The sequence below is a fragment of the Stegostoma tigrinum genome, chromosome 5 (genome assembly GCF_030684315.1).
Source record: "Stegostoma tigrinum isolate sSteTig4 chromosome 5, sSteTig4.hap1, whole genome shotgun sequence".
Classification (NCBI taxonomy): domain Eukaryota; kingdom Metazoa; phylum Chordata; class Chondrichthyes; order Orectolobiformes; family Stegostomatidae; genus Stegostoma; species Stegostoma tigrinum.
Window position 1 is genome coordinate 34,433,617 of NC_081358.1, and position 21,522 is coordinate 34,455,138.

General features: G+C 42.7%; 1 protein-coding gene across 3 annotated transcripts in view; it reads right to left on the reverse strand.

Moving 5' to 3' along the window:
- The window catches only part of LOC125451559 (clavesin-1-like), a 111,886-nt gene that overhangs the window by 43,611 nt on the left and 46,753 nt on the right, over positions 1–21,522 (reverse strand). For 2 of the 3 annotated variants that reach the window (XM_059645897.1, XM_059645898.1), the window contains exons 4-5: positions 12,181–12,291; positions 3,726–3,946 (exon numbers count right to left, since the gene is read on the reverse strand). In XM_059645897.1, the coding sequence (XP_059501880.1) occupies positions 3,726–3,946; positions 12,181–12,291 (332 nt within the window). The remainder of the gene's footprint in view (positions 1–3,725; positions 3,947–12,180; positions 12,292–21,522) is intronic. The other variant, XM_059645899.1, reaches the window with a different exon arrangement.

Here is a 21,522-nt window from a genome sequence, read left to right on the forward strand (position 1 = left end):
GACCTCAGAATATGAGTACCCAGATTGGGGCTGTCAATCTTGTCAAATCAGGGAGCCCTGGCTGACAGATAAAAAGGGGATTGTCAGAGAAACTGGATTCCGGTAGCTGACTCTGAATAAGGCAGTAGTAAAGTCAAGGACTGCGTATGTGTAAATAAAGGGCCATTTGGTGATGGGTACCAGCCTCTGTGGAGTTATTTCAGTTAAAAACTGCTATTACATCTATAACACAGCTAACGATAGTATTAGTAACAGTAAAGTCTCATTTTCATGTTTCAGAAAAAAAATATCAATATAGCTGAAACCTTTCTTAAAATATGCTCAAATGTGTGATGAAAATAAGAGCTGAATTTCCACGAGGATGCTGGAAGGATGAGTCAGCAAAGTTCCCACCTCCACCAACCAGCCTCCACATAGAAGACCTCTGGGCGCGGCATGGCCAGGACAGAGTTGGGCCCAGCTCCTCCAGGTACAATGGAGGCAGCTGGATGGTGAGGCTACAGCCTGCAAAACCGATAACAATTTACTGGGACATCCGTTCAATTAATTAATATATCTGGAGAATTGTTGAGAAAGGCATGGGATCAGTATTTGTTATATTTACTGCTTGTTTCCTGTCAATCACAATCTACCCCTCACCTACTGCCCCTTGCCACTTCATGCTCCTCAAACCTGCCATTCTGCCCTTATCTACTATTCTCTTTCCATACTTCCCCTATCTCCCAAGCCTCTTCCACGTATCCCATACTTCCCATGTGCATTTCCCATGTCCCTTTTGCTCCCGAATCCCCTCCAAGCTCTCATATCCCCATGGTTCCTCAATGTTCCTGGTATCTCTCATGCCCTCTCATACTCCTTGTATTCCCCATTCCCCTTCCCTAATGGCCACATGCCATTCTCCCAATTATGCACAATTGCAGAATCAATGAATCATTGCTAATTGTGGTAAGTTTTTGAAATGTTCTTGAAACTGATGAGAAGTAAAAATAATTTGACAATCAGCACGAAAAAGCTGCTCAGTTAATAACATCAGAAAAATATCAATCACCCATAACTATTTATGGTGTCAATGACAAAAACTATTAGCCATTTCACACTTACTCTTTGTTTAAAAAATATAGAAATTCAAAAACACTATTGTTAAAATAACTTAGTAAAAGGTTGTAAAGATATCAATAAAATAAAGCTTCAGCCCTCCTTTGTCAACATTGCCTGCTTAGCTAAGTACCTAATCAATCTTTGGAGTTCTGGCAAGCATTCATAATGAAGTCATCTGGTAACAATATCAACAGGAGCTGGTCGAACAGATGCCAGACATTTCTCTTTCCAGGTAGCCTTGCAGTAACTCCTGCTAAATCAAATGCTCAAATTCCTGTGCAGTCTGTCTTCAGAACATAAGTTCCCTGATAGAATTTGAATAAGCTGGGTGAATAATTTAACAGCACAATTGTGTATGACATCTTTCTTCTTCTGAAATCTAACATTATGCGGCAGCTGCACAAAACTCTGGTGCGGCTGCACTTGGAGTATTCTGTACAGCTCTGGTCACCGCATTATAAGAAGGATGTGGAAGCTTTGGAAAGGGTGTAGAGGAGATTTACTAGGATTTGCCTAGTATGGAGGGAAGGTCTTACGAGAAAAGGCTGAGGGACTTGAGGCTGTTTTCGTTAGAGAGAAGAAGGTTTAGGTGACTTAATTGAAACATATAAAATAATCAGAGGGTTAGATAGGGTGGATAGGGAGAGCCTTTTTCCTAGAATGGAGACGGCGAGTGCGAGGGGGCATAGCTTTAAATTGAGGGGTGAAAGATATAGGACAGATGTCAGAGGTGGTTTCTTTACTCCGAGAGTAGTAAGGGAATGGAACGCTTTGCCTGCAACAGTAGTAGATTCGCCAACTTTAGGTACATTTAAGTTGTCATTGGATAAGCATATGGACGGACATGGAATAGTGTAGGTTAGATGGGCTTGAGATCGGTATGACAGGTCGGCACAACATCGAGGGCCAAAGGGCCTGTACTGTGCTGTAATGTTCTATGTTCTATGCTGGATCATGGTCAAGCCTCCATGTGCGGGACCAGATATAAAAAGGATATTTCCCCTGCTGGTAAGCCCGAAATCTGGGGACATAGCCTCTCAGGTTAAACACATATCTAAAATTGAGATGAGAAGAAATTTCTTCACTCAGAGAATGGTGAGCCATTTTGAGTCTCTAACCCAGGGGGTCACAGGGAAATATCAGTTATTGAACATATTCAAAACAGAAATTGTTTGATACATGGATCACGATATCAGAGAATATGCAGGAAGGTGGCAGTGATACAGATGATCAGCCATAATCTAATCGAATGACAGAGCATGCTCAATGGGCTGAATAGCCTCTTCTTGTTCTTATGTTCCTCCAACACTTCCTTACCGATGGGCAATTTGATCTATGACATTTCCACAGTACAAGCCATTGTAGAAAGCATTTTCTTTTTATTTTACAAAAATTGTACATCCTCAATTTACAACTTGAGGAGAGTGTTATATCAGATGACAGAGTCCCATGAAAATATTATGTGTATTTACAATGATGTTTCATTAAAAGTAGTTCTTCCATCAGAGATACCCCTGGTGATGAGCACCATGGAGAAACCTGGTGTGAGTTGCCCATGTGATTTTAGAAAAACATTATTTTTGATGACTTGTATGCAGTGATCAATAGGCTCAACGTTTTGGAGCACAGTGGTGAAAAATTATCCCGTAAAGAGCCTTTATCATCCAGTCACAAAATGCAGACTAAATTGAGTATAGTGATGTAATTGATGATAGGATAATGAAATGGATCTACCTCCTTGCATTTCATGATAATGAAACATAACGGCCAGTGCAGTGACACAGTGTACCACTGCCTCAGATGTTAGCTCATTAAATGTCAGGCAAACCCAACCCTGTTAACATTTTCTAGACTCATTTTCTGACCTTAGTCAATGACACAGCAAGACCCCCAACAGAGATAAGGAATAGTTCCACAATAACAGACAAATATGGACTCGGTATGACAGTGAAGTCAAGATTACTCCCTAGGAATTACAGGTGAGTTTGCCTTGTGCATGATGCCAAACTGACTCAGGATCTGAACCCGGGCTCTCAAGTTATTTGCAGCTAGTATTGCTAACACAGATTCAGGTCATGATTTCACAGTCACTTTGGAAATTAGTGCTGTTGAATACAATAAAACTGATTTAATTTAATAAATCCTGAATTCCAGGGCTCATTTCAAATTCCTTATTAATTGATTGTATTCTCATGTTCTCTCCTGTCAGAGGTGAGACTACACTGGGACACAGGTCAGGGAAGTGGGCTAGCTTCTGGCAAATTTCTAAGTGACCACAATTGATGTTTTAGCCTCAGACAAATGTCGAGAGGAGATTCAACTACAGGCTTTTGGGCATATTCCACCCTCACTTACTCACCCTCCAGCAGGAAATGCTCAGCTGATGATTTGCCTCTTTCTGGTCAATGGATGCTCAGGCCATATGGCTGAGCCTGGCTGAGGTCAGACCTGTGCGTACAGACTGGTTCTGTCTGCCTCAGCACCGCAAGGCATGGTCCATCTGTCCACTAACCTAACGGGTGATTTTAATTTGGCATTATTATAAAATGCATTACAAGTCAACAGAAATATGAGCAGATTTTGAAAGCTGCAGGGGGAATCCAGTAAAATAATTAGACTGCACAAACCTCTTCATGTGCTTGGGAGAACAATCGTTATCATGATTTTCCAGCATTGAACTGTAGTAATTGTAAGGATATTCAGTGTCATCATTGTACTCTGGACCAAGCAATGTTCGAGCCCAAGTCCCCATGTCATAGGGGGGCAGAGTGCCCCCAAACTCAGATGGCAGGTATTCTGGATGGATCAGCTGATGCAAATTGTTTAAATTGTTACCGTGGAGAAAGATCTGAAAACAAAAAAAAATTATGTAAAACACAATCACATATGCAGTCAATTCAAATCATTAGCGTTAGATTGAATTTTATCTATGTTAGAAAAACTAAACTGCCCATTTAATGATACTTTACTTCAATTAAGATAACAAAACACTACATATTCAACCTTAGAGATAGTAAGAACTGCAGATGCTGGAGTCAGAGATAACACAGTGTGGAGCTAGAGGCATTTCTGCAGCCCATTTCTGAAGAGGGGTTCAGACTCGAAACATCAACTTTCCTGCCCCTCTAATGCTGCCAGACTGCTGGGTTCCTCCAGCTCCACATGGTGTTACCACATAGTCAACCTTTACAGAATGCGTAAATAGTTTTGTTTGAAAACATTATAGATATGTACAAGTCACTGGTGCTGAAGTAAAATAATAAAACGGTGGTTTAGCAATGTAATCTGTTATATGTGGCTTCAGTTCTCTATGGGTCTGTGATATCATCATGCTGGCTGCAAAACCTTTTACAAGATGAATTCAGCTCCTTAATAACTTTTCAGGCACTCAGCCAAAATTGATGTTCAGAATGGGAATGGCTGAAAGCAGAGGGAATATTTAACCTGCCACTGGCGTTAAAATGTTTGATTTAAAATATTGCAATTCTCAAATGCACAATATTTATCACAAAATTGAAAACTAATTACGAGGGGACAAATCCAATTAGCCCATCTGAAATAACTGCACAGAGACTGGTATCCCTTCACCAAGTCACCCTTTATTTACATATGCACAGCACATTGGCTGTGATCAGTCAGCTCAGAGTCAGTCCCTGAATCTCCTGTTTATATCTGTCAGCCAGGGCTCCCTAATTGCCCCAGATAACAACCCCAATCAGGGATCTCATAGTTAACAATATCCACCTGGTTCCAATCACTGCACCATCTTTGTTCAATTATCCATGGAGACAGGATAGCCTCTTCCTCCATTCCACATGCTGACATCTGGTTCTATCCTTTTATACACCTACATATCACTGCAACGTCGCACTTAAGTGACTTATGTTAATCACCTGAAAAACGTTTTAGACTTTTAACCAATGCTTTAATTGGAAAAAGAAGTCAGGGCATTGCAAAAGTTATAGCATGAGCGATGACTAGTTTCATTTCTAGTGCAAGAACTGCAGTGGACTTTCAGAAAGACCTGCCTAAAAGTGGCTTACAATTGAAGTTTAATTTACAGATGTTTACAAGCGATAATAAATGGATGTCACTTTCTGAAGACTGCAATATATTTCAGAATAAAAATAATAATCTAAAGTGACTGTAGTTACTTTCCCTAATCATTTCCAAAACACTGACTAATTATTTAAATAATGCTCTTTTTCCTTTTTATTGGCAATGCTCAGTTTGTTAACAGGGCATTATTGCAAATTTAAGTAAGAGACTAGCTCAGCCTCAGCTAGAGTACTGAGCCCATGGGCAGGCAACACATGTCAAGGACATGTGAACATATTGTAAAGAATGCAGAAGAGATTGGCTTCAGGGATGAGGAATTTCTGCCCTAATGACAGTTTTGGAGAAGGTGGGACTGCTCTCCTCGGAGAAGGGGAGACTAAGAGGAGATCTTACTGAAGTACTCAAAATCACAAGACGTGTGGTCAGAGATAATAGGGAGAAAGTGTTCCCACTTGTGAAAGGACTGAGAACAAGAAGGCATTTAAAGTAATTAGGAAAAGACATAAAAATGAGATAAGGAGTAATTGTTTCAAGCAGGGAGTGACTAGGGTCAGCACATCCCTCACCTTCCTGGACCTCTCAGTCTCCATCTCAGGCAACCAGCTTGTAACTGATGTCCATTTCAAGCCCACCGACTCCCACAGCTACCTAGAATACATCTCCTCCCACCCACCCTCCTGCAAAAATTCCATCCCCTATTGGCAATTCCTCCGCCTCTGCCGCATCTGCTCCCACGATGAGGCATTCCACTCCCGCACATCCCAGATGTCCAAGTTCTTCAAGGACCACAACTTTCCCCCCACAGTGGTCAAGAACGCCCTTGACCGCGTCTCCCGCGTCTCCCGCATTTCCCGCACCCGCCACAACCGCCCAAAGAGGATCCACCTTGTTCTCACACACCACTCCACCAACCTCCGGATACAATGCATCATCCTCCGACACTTCTGCCATCTACAGTCTGATCCCACCACCCAAGACATTTTTCCATCCCCACCCTTGTCTGCTTTCCGGAGAGACCACTCTCTCCGTGACTCCCTTGTTTGTTCCACACTGCCCTCCAACCCCACCACACCGGCACCTTCCCCTGCAACCACAGGAAATGCTACACTTGCCCCCACACCTCCTCCCTCACCCCTATCCCAGGCCCCAAGATGACTTTCCACATTAAGCAGAGGTTCACCTGCACATCTGCCAATGTGGTATACTGCATCCACTGTACCCGGTGTGGCTTCCTCTACATTGGGGAAACCAAGTGGAGGCTTGGGGACTGCTTTGCAGAACACCTCCGCTCGGTTCGCAATAAACAACTGCACCTCCCAGTCGCAAACCATTTCCACTCCCCCTCCCATTCTCTAGATGACATGTCCATCATGGACCTCCTGCAGTGCCACAATGATGCCACCCGAAGGTTGCAGGAAGAGCAACGCATATTCTGCTTGGGAACCCTGCAGCCCAATGGTATCAATGTGGACTTCACCAGCTTCAAAATCTCCCCTTCCCCCACCGCATCCCAAAACCAGCCCAGTTCGTCCCCTCCCCCCACTGCACCACACAACCAGCCCAGCTCTTCCCCTCCACCCACTGCATCCCAAAACTAGTCCAACCTGTCTCCGCCTCCCTAACCTGTTCTTCCTCTCACCTATCCCTTCCTCCCACCCCAAGCCGTACCTCTATCTCCTACCTACTAACTTCATCCCACCTCCTTGACCTGTCCGTCTTCCCTGGACTGACCTATCCCCTCCCTACCTCCCCACCTATACTCTCTCCACCTATCTTCTTTTCTCTCCATCTTCGGTCCGCCTCCCCCTCTCTCCCTATTTATTCCAGAACTCTCACCCCATCCCCCTCTCTGATGAAGGGTCTAGGCCCGAAACGTAAGCTTTTGTGCTCCTGAGATGCTGCTGGGCCTGCAGTGTTCATCCAGCCTCACATTTCATTATCCAGGGTCTGGAATACATTGCCTGAGACTGTGGTAGAGGCAGGTTCGATTGAGGTATTCAAAATGCAATTGGATGATTGCAAGGGAGCAATGTGCAGGATTATGAGAAAAAGGACAGAGAATGGCACTTCATGAGCTGTCACAGATACCATGTGCTAATGTTACAATTCTTTAATTCTGGAAATGAAGAGTTTAACAGTTCAAAGGAAGTTTAGTATGAAAAGGTAACAGTGCAGGCTTAGCTGCACTACCTTGCTAGAGACGAAACTGCTAGACAGTTCACAAGCAGAACTGATGAAGACACACTATCACACATTGTCAACGTAAATACAGTCTATTATTGGTTAATAAAGTGTGAAGCTGGATGAACACAGCAGGCCAAGCAGCATCTCAGGAGCACAAAAGCTGACCTTTCGGGCCTCGACCCTTCATCAGAGAGGGGGAATGGGGTGAGGGTTCCGGAAAAAATAGGGGGAGAGGGGGAGGCAGACCGAAGATGGAGAGAAAAGAAGATCTTCAGGACATGGTCGAGCAGTTTCAAGGCTGAAGAGATTACAAGAGAGTTGCAGTGGGAGAGAGATTCCCTGAGGTTGGTCCGGACGGAGGAGGGTAACCTCTTCAGGTTAGGCATCCCTGGATGCTCGAGAACGTCCTGAAGATCTTCTTTTCTCTCCATCTTCGGTCCGCCTCCCCCTCTCTCCCTATTTATTCCGGAACCCTCACCCCATCCCCCTCTCTGATGAAGGGTCGAGGCCCGAAAGGTCAGCTTTTGTGCTCCTGAGATGCTGCTTGGCCTGCTGTGTTCATCCAGCTTCACACTTTATTATCTTGGATTCTCCAGCATCTGCAGTTCCCACTATCACAGTCTATTATTGGGTTTACTTTTCTGGGTAACAGCATTTATTTTTGATGGTTAGTTGGCTAGAGTTTCAACATTTTCACTCATCTAAACATTAAATCCACGGATTAAGAGCTAATGTGAATTCATCAAAATCCTAATTCATACAACCAATTTAATAAACAATTAATTTCAGTAGTTCCAATCACACGTTGTCATCAGGCACAATGGTGACACCTGGTGGCTCAAAAATAAATACAATAATTGCTTCCACAGAAACAGAAATTGCTGGTGAAACTCAGCAGGTCTGGCAGCATCTGTGCAAAACTACTCAGAACTGACAAAAAGTACTGGGCTCAAACATTAACTCTGTTTCTCTACAGACATTACCAGATTTGCTGGGTTTTTCTAGCGCTTTCTGCTTTTGTTTCTCATCTCTATCATCTGCAGTTCTTTGCTTTTATTTTACAGTAATAGCTTTGTTAGCTCATAAATCTGGGTGACAGATTGCATTTCCCTGCCTTTAGATATTTTTTGGTGGTGACATATGCAATCTTGCAAAATCTTACAGCGATCTATGTATAAATTCTATCCGATCTGCTGAGTATTACCCGCAAATGCTCTTTTCAATCAGATTTACAATATTAATAAGCAATGTTTTGCTTTTTTGTTGAAAATGTAAGTGTTGTGGCTCAGAAATGTACCATAACTCTGCTTCTACTTTGGTAGCTTTGCAAAAGGCACAGCCAATTCAACACAAAATACAAGTTTCAAACTAACAATTTTACGCTAGGTCACACCATAACTGTGGCACTGGTGAAAAGTGTTTTCACTTCACAACAATATTTGGAAGAGGTGCTACAAACCCAGATTCAGGGCACAGACTGACTCCATATTAAAGCATAGGATCAGAATCTGATTTACACTTCAATATGTGAGTATTGTTTGTCTGATTGGTGATGCAGTTATATGGATGAATTAAGTATGATTTGTCAAGACATTTTTCAATCAATAATAATTATTTAGATCATTTCAGAAGTGATATCTTAGTTTTTGATGAACAGTAGAAGTGGTCATTGGCAGGTTTTGAGGAGGGTTTCCATTGGTATTTCTTGTATATGCTGCTAAAACATCTTGTACACTGTAACCACCTGGATATTTTCCTCTCTTACCTACTGAAGGAGTGGCAGGCTGCAATAACACCAGTGAATTAACTGGAGACCGGAAGAATCGCTCCAGGGCTATCACAGGCTATACTGTCCAATTAAGGATGATCATTTTTGTCAGACAAGGTCAGTCATTACAGCCCAAGGCAAGTTTAAAGGGCATCCTCAGGGAATTTGTTTTAATTTTAAACCAATCTGTTCAGGGAATTTACATCAGATGTCAAGGGTAAGTGGGACTTGAACCCAGGCCTTCTGGTCAGAGTAAGGGATTGTATTCTGTGCTACAACTCCCCGCTGGGAATTGTCCTTCACCTAACAATCATTGGCAGATTCATCACTGGTTTCGATCCAGGAGAATTAGAGTTTGTGAACAACCATTCTATAGAGTTCAGCACCATTCACAATCCGTCTGGCCATGAAGTAATCAGTGCTAGTCTATACTGGATTTGACTGACAAGAGCCTTGTAATGACCAGTGCAAACAAAAGAAATTTTGAGGCTTAACTTTCAATAGCAACACCTTAACTGAGGACTAGAGCATCAATATTGTAGAATCCCTACAGTGCAGATAGAGGTCATGTAGGCCATTGAGCCAGGAGCCCTCACCCCCCATTTCATATGACTGATCCACCAAGTCTGCATGTTGCTGGATACTACAGGGCAATTTAGAAAGAGCCAATGCACCCAATGTGCACATCTTAGGACTTTGGGAGGAAACTGGAGCACCCAGAGGAAACTCACACAGACACATGGAGAAAGTGCAAACTCCACACAGGTAGTTGCCTAAGGCTGGAATTGAACCTGAGCCCCTGGTACTATGAGACTGCAGTGCTAGCCATTAAGCTACTGTGGGAATCGCCTTTGAGCTAAGTATAACTAGACCTGTGTTATGAATGTATCTTGGGGCTACAGGAAACAGGCAAGGTGCTCTGTAACTTACCTCTGAGTTCTCAAAACCTCTTCACCATTACCAAACCTCAAATCAGGAAAACAACAGAACTGAGCATTCACTTAGTTGGTCACAATCCCAAGAACACTTCAGAAGGTGAATTCCATCAGCACAGAGTAGGTTATTTGAGTGACATGGGGTTCAGATACACTCCCCCTGCAAGCGGCACACATGTCTGCAGTATATACTAGCTATGGAAAGCAGTAACACAGTTCGTGTACCTCAACACCAACCATCCTCAAGCCTTTATCACTAAAATAAATGAGTAGTGGTAATGTGGAAAGATCATTATTTGCACATCATACATCATCCTGACTTATGCAGATTTTGCTCTACCTTTGCCAATAGAGAGGTGGTGTTCTGGAATTCCCAACCTAAAACCATTACAAGATCTCTATCTTCAGAGGGACGATAGAAAATCAAGGAGGAGACCACACCACAGCTTTCTCAGGAAAGCAGGATCGGGATGGTCAAAGAGAGAAACATGTTTGCTGCCAGCAGCTCAAAGCAGACTGCGCCGATTCCCTTGGGGTGAAGTACAATCACAGGCTACAACCTCCAGGATCTCTCCAACATCCTGCGATGAATCAATGTAAAAACCACATGGGTCAGGCAGGTCCAGAGGCTACCTGCCTCACACTGTACTCTGTGTGGTGTTGTTACATGGCAGACAAATAGCTCACCCCTTCTAAACCATTTCCTTGCCAATATTAGCCAAAACCCAAGGACAAAGTGTCAAGACCCAGTTGGCACTCTGAAAATATTTTGAAATTAAGGACCTAATCATTAACACAGGCATTAAAAGTCTCTGAAGTCATGACATTTTACAAATGAAAACATTTCTTCTTAATATACAGTACACACGCTACATAGAAATCTTCACAATTGAGACATTCTGAATTTACATATTCACCTTTGGGTTGATTTAATACTTGTTCCAATAACTGCACTGCCTATATCCAGGATGGCAGTTAACTATCAGAGATAATGGGAACTGCAGATGCTGGAGAATCCAAGACAACAAAATGTGAGGCTGGATGGACACAGCAGGCCAAGCAGCATCCCAGGAGCACAAAAGCTGACGTTTCGGGCCTAGACCCTTCATCAGAGAGGGGGATGGGGTGAGGGTTCTGGACCTTCCCCTCCACCCACTGCATCCCAAAACCAGTCCAACCTGTCTCCACCTCCCTAACCTGTTCTTCCTCTCACCCATCCCTTCCTCCCACCCCAAGCCGCACCCCCATCAACCTACTAACCTCATCCCACCTCCTTCTCCTGTCCATCTTCCCTGGACTGACCTATCCCCTCCCTACCTCCCCACCTATACTCTCCTCTCCACCTATCTTCTTTTCTCTCCATCTTCGGTCCGCCACCCCCTCTCTCCCTATTTATTCCAGAACCCTCACCCCATCCCCCTCTCTGATGAAGGGTCTAGGCCCGAAACGTCAGCTTTTGTGCTCCTGAGATGCTGCTTGGCCTGCTGTGTTCATCCAGCCTCACATTTTGTTGTCTTGGCAGTTAACTATCAGTTTGTTTCACATGCACCTTGGTGACTGTATACACAATACTAACAATGGCACAGTTCATGGATATAGTTATAGACTCATACAATGCAGAAAAGGCCCTTCAGTCCATTGGGTCTGCACCAACACAACAGCGACGAAAAGTGCCCTAATCCCAATTTCCTTCACTTGTCCCATATACCCAAATGTTATGATATTTCAAGTGCTCATCTAGAAATTTTTTCAGAGGTTGTGAGGTTTCCAGCCTCCACTACCTTTCCAGGCAGTGTATTTCAGATTCCAATCTCCCACTGAGTGAAAAAAACTGTTACCCAAATCTCCTCTGAATCAGGCAGCAGATTGCAGTGTACGAATGCAAAAATCAATGTAGCATTCAGAGGGTTAAAATTCGCTCATTAACCTTCAATCAGTTGAGCACTGATTACAACCATCATTTAGAATGGATGCATAGACACACGTGAACTGACCATTTGCAGCTTCCTTTATGTTTAATTTTGCCTTCCACTCCCATTCAAGTAAGCAGAGTTTTATTTTCTGAAACATACTCGCAAATGAATTGTTAATTGCCATGCTGAATCAGGTTTTCCATCTGACTGAAATGTTAATTACCCTTTTCTTGGTCTTGTCTTTCAGGAATGGCTTTATAATGGTGTATAAAGCATGGATATACCAGGGCTGGTTCACAAAGTGGATGCCTCCAAAGCGTGCGGGGAAGCTGTCCTGTAAAGGTGAGAGTTCGGAATCCAATGATTAGTAAGGTAAAGTCAGAGAAGAATCAAACAAGGTGAACTCAGCATCACTGAAAGCTTAATGTGACCTGTCTAATTCTGAAATGTTTTTCCTGTTGTTTATACAGTTTTCCATCCTCAAACCACACTGTTGGAACTATTCTCAGATATGCATATCAGTGTAAGTTATTCTACCGACATTTCATGCCCTATGTTCCTACAGGTAAGTGTCCAACATCATAAAGCCTCAGTTATTTGATCATGTTTACAATATTTGCCTGTGGCCAGAACTCATAAAGGGGTATTGCATTCTGATAAAACAAACAAGGGAAAGATTTAAAAAATTAAAAGTAAGGCCTTGGGTAGTGTTATAGAATAGAGAGACCTAGTGGTTCAGGTATGTAATTCATTGAAGTTTGCATTACATATAGGCAGGATGGTTAAGAGGATGTTTAGCATGCTTGTCTTCATTGCTCAGTCCTTTCAGTATAGGAGTTGAGATATCAAGTTGAGGTTGTACAGGATGTTAGTGAGGCCTCTTCTGGAATACTGTGTCCAGTTCTGGTCGCCCAGTTATACAAAGGATAGAAAAGATCCAGAAGAGATTTACTAGGGTGTTGCCAGGAAGGGAGGGTTTGAGTTATAATTTGAGGCTACATAGCCTGGGCTTTTTTTCATTGGAGCATAGAGGTTGAGGGATGACCTTCTAGAGGCTTAATAAAATCATGACGGGTATAGATATTGTTAATGACAGCTATCTTTTTCCTAAGGTATGGGGATTTCATGATTGGGGGCATATTTTCAAGATAAGAGGAGAAATGTTGAAAAAATACATATGGGGCAAATGTTTTTCTACAGAGAGTGGTTTGTCTGGAAATAATTTTCCAGAGGATGCGGTAAATGCAGGTACAGGTACAATGTTTACAAGACATTTGGTTCAGTACATGAATAGGAAATATTTGGAGGGATATGGGCCAAGCACAGGCAGGTGGGACTAGTTTAGTTTGGGATTACGGTCGGCATGAACTGGTGAGACAAATGGGTCTGTTTCTGAGCTGTATGACTCTATGACTTCGTTTACATGATTTATATGAATTTAAATTGCCTCTTGAAGTATATAACAAGTGAAGGTGGCCCTGAGCATCGGGGAACTGCCCCATAGTATTTTAGCGTGAGATGCTGTCCATGAATTCTTATATCACTGAGCTCCTACGGGTGTTTGTCTAACGCTGGTAACATAACCCAATCAGGAGAGTGGGCTGGACGGAGTGAGGGGGGTGGGGTTTGCCTGGAGGATTCATGTTCAGTTACTTTAGTTGAGAGCGTCAGTAGAGAATGAAGATCTGGCTGGATACTCCCCACAGCTGGTTTGGACAAAATAAGGAAAGTGGTACTACAAGAAATTACTTGAAAAATGTAATTTGTTAGCCCACAGAGAGAACAGAAATGCCTTTTGAATTTGGTGTTCAAGCCAAGGAGAATGAGCTACAAAGAATTATAAACTGTAAAACCGAGATATTTCATATATTCAAAAGCAACAACCAAGCCAAATACTATTTTCCACAAGCATTTGTAAGGTGAAGAATTGTCACAGAATTACCCAGCATGTGTAAATATACAAAGATCAACATCAACATTAATGCTGCCAACATTACACCTCCAGAAGCCCTGTGGGCAGCTTGGCAGTAAACGACAAGGCCAGGAAGGTGGTGGTAATCTAAACTTTTAGGAGAAAGTAAAATTTCGAAGAACTGAAACATTCATGTAGAATCCTGTTATCCTTGCCCGATTACTCACTTCAATAGGTAACTAGGGTCAAGTTCATGGCATGCCCTCATTCTACAGTTCTGTTGAAGAACTCAATTAGATTGGATATGGCTCACTTTTCAGAAAACTAGGCAGGCCCTGCTCGATTGGCATCACACACACAAACATACCCCCCCTCCACGTTCAGTAGCAGCAGTGTGCACTATCTACAAGATGCATTGCAGAAATTCGTCAAAGGTCCTCAGACAGCACCTTCCACATTCATGACCACATTCATCTCGAAGGACAATGGCAGCAGATATATGGGATCACCGTCACCTCCAAGTTCCCCTCCAAGCCACTCACCATCTTGACTTGGAAATATATTGCTGTTCCTTCACTGATGCTGGGTTAATATCCTGGGATTCCTTCCCTAAGGGCATTGTGGATCTGCCTACAGCACATGAACTGCAGTGGTTCAAGAAAGCAGCTCACCTCTACCATCTCAGGAGCAACGAGGGATGGGCAATAAATGCTAGCCCAGCCACCGACACCCACATCCCATGAGTGAATGAAAGATCTCTCCTCAATGAGTACATTTTCTGTGATCTCACTTATTCTACCCTGTGTTGGATTTCAGCAATGTTCCCACCTATGGATAATAAATTCATTAGACTGCAACTACTGGGATTTTTTCCTGTCTTTTAAATTTCATTTGCAATCTTCCAGCACTTTAATTTCAGTCATTAAGTTGTCAGGTATTAGCTTTCTGCTCGTGCTTTTATTAAATCATGGACAGAAGGCCCATTCCACAGAATTGAATACATTTGGAGATTGTTTTCGGATCCAGAATGAGACAGTTCTGTGCAAAGGTGGTGTGACATTAAGCCATCAATCCTTCAAGCCTCTCCCGTGAACATTAACACCCAAGAGCACCTCCAAGCGAAAAGCAGTAAGGTGCTTTCAGTGATTGAGCCAACATTTATCTTTTAATAAACAGAATTAAACCAGTTATCCTGAACTTACAAGATAATAAAATGTGAGGCTGGATGAACACAGCAGGCCCAGCAGCATCTCAGGAGCACAAAAGCTGACGTTTCGGGCCTGGACCCTTCATCAGACCCTTCAACCTGAACATACATCAGTCTTTTTTCACTGTTTGTGGAACATTGCTTTGTAATTTGATTGTTGCATTTCCCAACAGTAACCACAGGCTAGGAGTATTTTGGGATATCATGAAGTCCATATAAATTTAAGTTCTTACTTCTTTATAGAAACAGAGGCTAACCTGATGTACCAATGAAATATCTTACCTAAGGAAAGATAAAGTTGAGTAGGTTAGGTCTGCACTCATTAGAACATAGAAAAATGAGAGATGACTTTATTGAAATACAAGATTTTGAAGTGGCTTGACAGGGTAGATGTGGAGAGTTTGTTTCCTGTTGTGCGAGAGTCAAGGACCAGGGGGTGTCACCTCAGAATGACGGGTCACCTGCTTAAACAGAGATGAGGAGGAATTTCCTCACTTAGAGGGGAATGGATCTGTGGAATTCTTTAGCACAGAGGGCTGTCACAGTTGGGTCATTCAGTACATTCAAGGACACGGTAGACAGGTTTTTATTCATTAAGAAACCAAAGCTTATGGGGAAAAGGCAGGAAAGTAAAGTTGAGGATTATCAGACCAGCCATTGATCTCATTGAATGATGATGCAGACTTGATGGGCTGAATGGCCTACTCTTACTCCTGTATCTTATGATCTTGTGGTCTGATTAACTCATTGCTTTGCCTAGCCACCCACAGCAATTAACTGGCTACTGAAATAAATCTGAAGGAGCAATTACTTTGAATGACAAACTATTCTGAGTACCTGAGTACGTCATTGTGACATAAAATTAGCAGCCGGTGACCTAGACGTGTTACACTGGATCATTTATGTTATTTACATATGAATTATTCTAATGGACACATTCCATTACACTTTACCCTCACCAATGTGATACACCATGCTCTGTAACCAATTCCGAGAATGTCATAAACTCAATTAGTGAGGCAGGTAGTCTTATTGTCACTTGAAGTGTGATAAAGTGGCACTCAGATTAAAGGAATAGTTTGGGAAAAGAGTACACATTCATGAGACAGAATTCAAAATTTCTTAAATGGCATCTTTACAGGTGGTGGGAGGATGTAAAATTCCTCAGATGGCCTTCCTGCCTGGTTCCCAGGCAACTCCGACCTCTCATTAATGTAACAGTGAGGCAGGTGGGAACTACCAAGATAACAAAGTGTGTAGCCGGATGAACACAGCAGGCCAAGCAGCATCTCAGGAGCACAAAAGCTGACATTTCTAGGCCCGAAACGTCAGCTTTTGTGCTCCTGAGATGCTGCTTGGCCTGCTGTGCTCATCCGGCTACACACTTTGTTATCTTGGATTCTCCAGCATCTGCAGTTCCCGTTATGCGCTGGCCTGGCCCCACCTTGTGATAATTGAGCCCATTAATTGGCTCATTAATGACATCTTCACATCTGTCTCTTGCCTGGCCTCAATCTTAAGGCAATCCTGCATTAACCCTGGCAGGGAAGGTTATTGGGGTGCTTCAATCATTGGCCTTTGTTTTATATCAAACGCCATCTCCCCAACAAGGTCTGGCCCATGTGGATGCTGTCCTCTTCCGTCAATCATAGCCTTCTGACTCTGTACCACCCCAGAGGTGCCAGCCAATCAGAAAGAGTCCTCCCTCCTGATTAACAGGAGTGTTAAGTGGCTGTACAGCACTCAACATTGGCTGCAGTGACAACTCTTCAGGAGTAACATGGGAAACCCCATCATCTACCAATGTAATAGGCCACACTAAACTGATACTTAATTTAATCCAGTAACATTCAATAGATCAAACAGAGTGAAAAAATCACTTACAGCTGACAGCTGTATAAGTGGACAAATATTAATATTTAAGAGGAATCTTGCATTTCTAAAACGTAATTGTCTCAGCAAATTTAACAGAGACATACACTCTGTGATCATTCCGGCTACACAGAAGGAAGTTACTTTGGTAGGACGGTGACTTTTAATTTCTCCCCAAACATTTTTCCATTTTCAGTCATTGTGTGTGAATCAGACCGTGAATAATACAGGAAGAAATGGGCCAAATAAATAGTAAAATAAGAATACTCGCTTGCACGTGGAGACACAAAAATACATTTCAGCAATACTTTTAAGCTTGTTCATTATGATTTTTTTGAATAAAAGATGTAACAATGATTACCTTAACTCTCACAGAAACAAAGAAGTGCAGACAGAGTCGGTGAATTGTACAGCATGGAAACAGACGCTGAGATGCACATTATCGGCATCGACCAGACATCCCAATGTGACCTCGTCTCAGTTACCAGCATTTGGCCCACATCCCTCTAAACCCTTCCTATTCATATACCCATCCAGATGCCTTTTAAATGTTGTCATTGTGCCCACCTCCATCACTTCCTCTGGCAGCTCATTCCATACACACACCACCCTCTGTGTGAAAACATTCCCCCTTGGGTTCCTTTTAAATCTTCCCTCTCACATCTTAAGTATATGCCCTCTAGTTTTGGACTTCCCTACCCTAGGCTAAAGACCTTGGCTATTCACCCTATGCACGCCCCTCATGATTTTATAAACGTCTATAAGGTCACATCTTCAACTCCATTGTCCCAGGGAAAATAGCCCCAGTCTATTCAACCTCTCCCTACAGCTCAACCCTCCAACCCTGGGAGCATCCTTGTAAATCTTTTTTTTACCCTTTCAAGTTTCATGACATCCTTCCCATAGAAGGGTGAGTAGAATTGTACGCATCCCTCCAAATTGGCCAAACCAATGTGCTGTAGAGCTGCATACATGATCCCCCCCCCCCCGACTCCTATACTCAATGTTATGACCAATGAAGGTAAGTGTGCTAAATACTTTCTTGACCACACTGTCTACTTATGATTCGACTTTGAAGGAACTATGCACCTGTACCCCTTTGTTCAGCAACACTCCATAGGGCCCTAGCATTAAGTGTATGAGTCCTGCCTTGATTTGCCTTTCCAAAATGCAACACCTCACATTTATCTAAATTAAACTCCATCTGCCATTCCTGAGCCCATCAGCCCGTCTGATCAAGGTCCTGTTGTACTCTGAGGTAACCTTCTTTGCTGTCCAATACATCTCCAATTTTGGTGTCAAACTTACTAACCATTCCTGCTACATTCACATCCAAATCATTTATATAAATGACAAAAAGCAATGCAACCAGATGCTGGAGATCTAAAACAAAAACCTTAAACTGTTACCTTAAATCTTGCTTTGTTGCTTGCCACTTAGTGATCATTGATTTGTTCGTATGTACCATACCACGGAGAACTCTCCTTCTCAATCTCTCTCCTCGTCTGAGGGGCAATTATCCTTGGGTTAAACCAACACCAGTCGCCCCTCTATAAAGAGGGAATAGCTCTATGGTCTGCTCTGACTGTGACAACTGCATTTTTTCTAACCTTCTGCTCTTCCATTTCAGTGTGGATAATGGGATGACATTGGAATATAGGGTTCCACTCTTCACTTGGTACATGAAATTATTGATCAGTTTACCCTAGTCCATTTTCAGATACTATCTGGTTCGGGATACAAATAAGCTGAAAATACAACACTTCATGTCAACGGCGGTCATGCCACACATGTTGCTAACAATGACCAATTTTGGGAAGTAATGAAGTAATTGGTCACAAGGATGCAATCTTCCCCACTACTGTGAATAGTTACGTGGCTATTTTTGTGCAAGGAGTGGATGGAACATCGTGTGGATCCCTCCATCTCTATGCTTAATGTGTTTGACATGCAACACACATATTTGTAAGTCGTTGGATTTCCTGAATCATCCCTGAACAGTGCCTGATTAGTTTAATTGGTATCCCAAGAGAACCAAGGGAGATGTTTGCTGCCTCAGAAACGGGGCTGCTGAAGAAAGCTTGATCCCAGTATTGTAAGTTAATGTTATTTATGGGGGAATTTAAAGACCCATTCAGCCATACAATGTACCTACTCCTTCCTGGTAGAATTCCACTATTTATATCTGGTCATCTTTTGGAAATAAAGAGGCAAAATTATTGGAGTATGGGACTAGAGGAGGTGACAGAATTGGGGAGGCATTAGGCCCTGCAAAGGAGCAGCTCTTTCTTTTTGAATTCTCCCTCAGTCTGCCACCTTTAGCTCTTTGGTAACCCAAATCCATTCCTGAGTGACCAACTTCAAGGGTCTGTCTGCCAATAGTCTGAGATCAAAGCAATCTGTCTGCAATTACATTAAATACGGTGGATGCTGGAAAAATCAATTTAACAATGAGAAAACTTGGGTGATTGTATGTGTGAAGTATACACATTCTCCCTGTGTTGGTGTGGGTTTCCTTCGGGTGCTCCAGTTTCCTCCCACAGTCCAAAGATGTGCAAGTTAGGTGGATTGGCCATGCTAAATTACCCATAGTGTCCTGGGACACGTAGGTTAGGCACATTAGCCATGGGAAATGCAGGGATAGGTCTGGGTGTACTTGTTGGACCAAATGACTTTTTTCCATGCTATGGGGATTCCATGAAAAAAAGAAATTGTTGGAGAAACTCAACAGGTCTGGCTGCAGTTGTGGACAGAGAAACAGAGTTTAAAGTTTGAGTCTGATTAACTTCTTCAGAACAAAAGTTTGCGACTGGGCTAGATGAGTTTCTGACCTCATATTTATAGACTGCTTGCTTTCATCTCAATAACATTAGCTAATTTTGCCCTTTCTGAGTTCATCTGGTTTAGGAACCCTCATCCATGCCTTTGTTACATCTAAGTTTGACTATTCCAATACACTCCTGGTTCTCCTCCAGAGACTGTGATCTAACCTCCACAAACCGAAATTGTATTGCCTGGGTCATGTTCTACTCTCAATGTCTTAACTCAGAATACGGCCTGTTACACATTTGCTTCTGTACTCACCTGATACTAAAATTTGCTCCTTTGCAGGGCCTTATACCTTCCTAATTCTGTCACCTCCTCTAGTCCCATTTTCCAATATATGTGGTTGCTACTATTTTAGATTTCCCTTTTCATGCTCTTAGAATTGTCAAACACTTTAAAATTACAATTTACACGAGAAGCAAAATATAAAAGTAAATTGTGGCTGCCGTTAGTTTTTGCAAACGTTTTGTTTAATTTGTTGACTCCAAGAGATATCCTTACCAGTTGATGGTATAATTTAACACATTTACACAACAGATGGATGTGTTCCTAACACCTTTAACTGTTTCATTATAGGTGCAATATTTTACTGAGTAGCTGTGAATTGACAAATAATTAATAACACCCATGTTTTCAGAAAATAATTCCAGCCTTCTAGGTTATATTTCTGGACTTTCAGCACATTATTTTTTTAAGTTTACTTGGCATGTTCTCATTGATTTCAAATTGATTAATCACATTAGCCTAGGACAATAAAGGATCTTCTACCCTTCTAAAACACAAATCCAGTATTTGCCCACATATCAAATCTGGCCTCCAGACATTTACAACACACAAATGCCAACCCACAGCCATCACTAATAAGAGACAATCTAAACACCAGCTCCTTGACCTTCAATCATTCAATGTTGTTACTATCACTGAATTCCTCATTATCAACATCTTGGTGGGTTAACATTGATCAGAAACTCAACTAGACAGCCCTCCAAACCCCACCACTCCCTGCAAAAAGACAGTGGCTACAAGAGCAGGTCAGAGGCTGGAAATACTATGGTGACTCACCTCCTGACTCCCCAAAGCCTGTCCACTGTCTGCAAGCTACGAGTCAGGAGTGTGGTGGGATACTCCCCACCTGCCTGGATGGGTGCAGCTCCAACAACACTCAAGAAGCTTGACACCATCCAGGACAAAGCAGCCCACTTGATTGGCACCACATCCACAAGCATCCACTCCCTCCACCATCACTGATGCTCAGTAGCAGCAGTGTGCACCGTCTACAGAAAATTCATCAAAGATCTCAGACAGCACTTTCCAAACCTACAACCACTTCCATCCAGAAGGACAAAGACAGCAGATTTGGGTGAACTTCACCACCTTTAAGCTCCCCCCAAGACATCATCGTCCTGAGTTGAAAATATATCGCTGTTACTTCACTGTCACTGGGTCAAAGTCCTGGAATTCGCTGCCACCTACCCCCTCGCCGCCCACCCCCCCGCCCCCCCCCCAACCCTACCCCCACCAAGGTCATTGCCAGTCAACCTACACACGGACTGCAGCAGTTCAAGAAGACAACTCATCACCACTTTCTCAATGGGGCAACTAGGGACGGGCAATAAATGCTGTGGGCCCAGCCAGTGACACACCCACATCCTATGAATGAGTTTTAAAGAAAGTCCCAGCATGTCAAAGTTAATGTAAAGAACTGACATACATTGGTTTCTCCCATTTTTTTTCTCTTCATAGAAAAT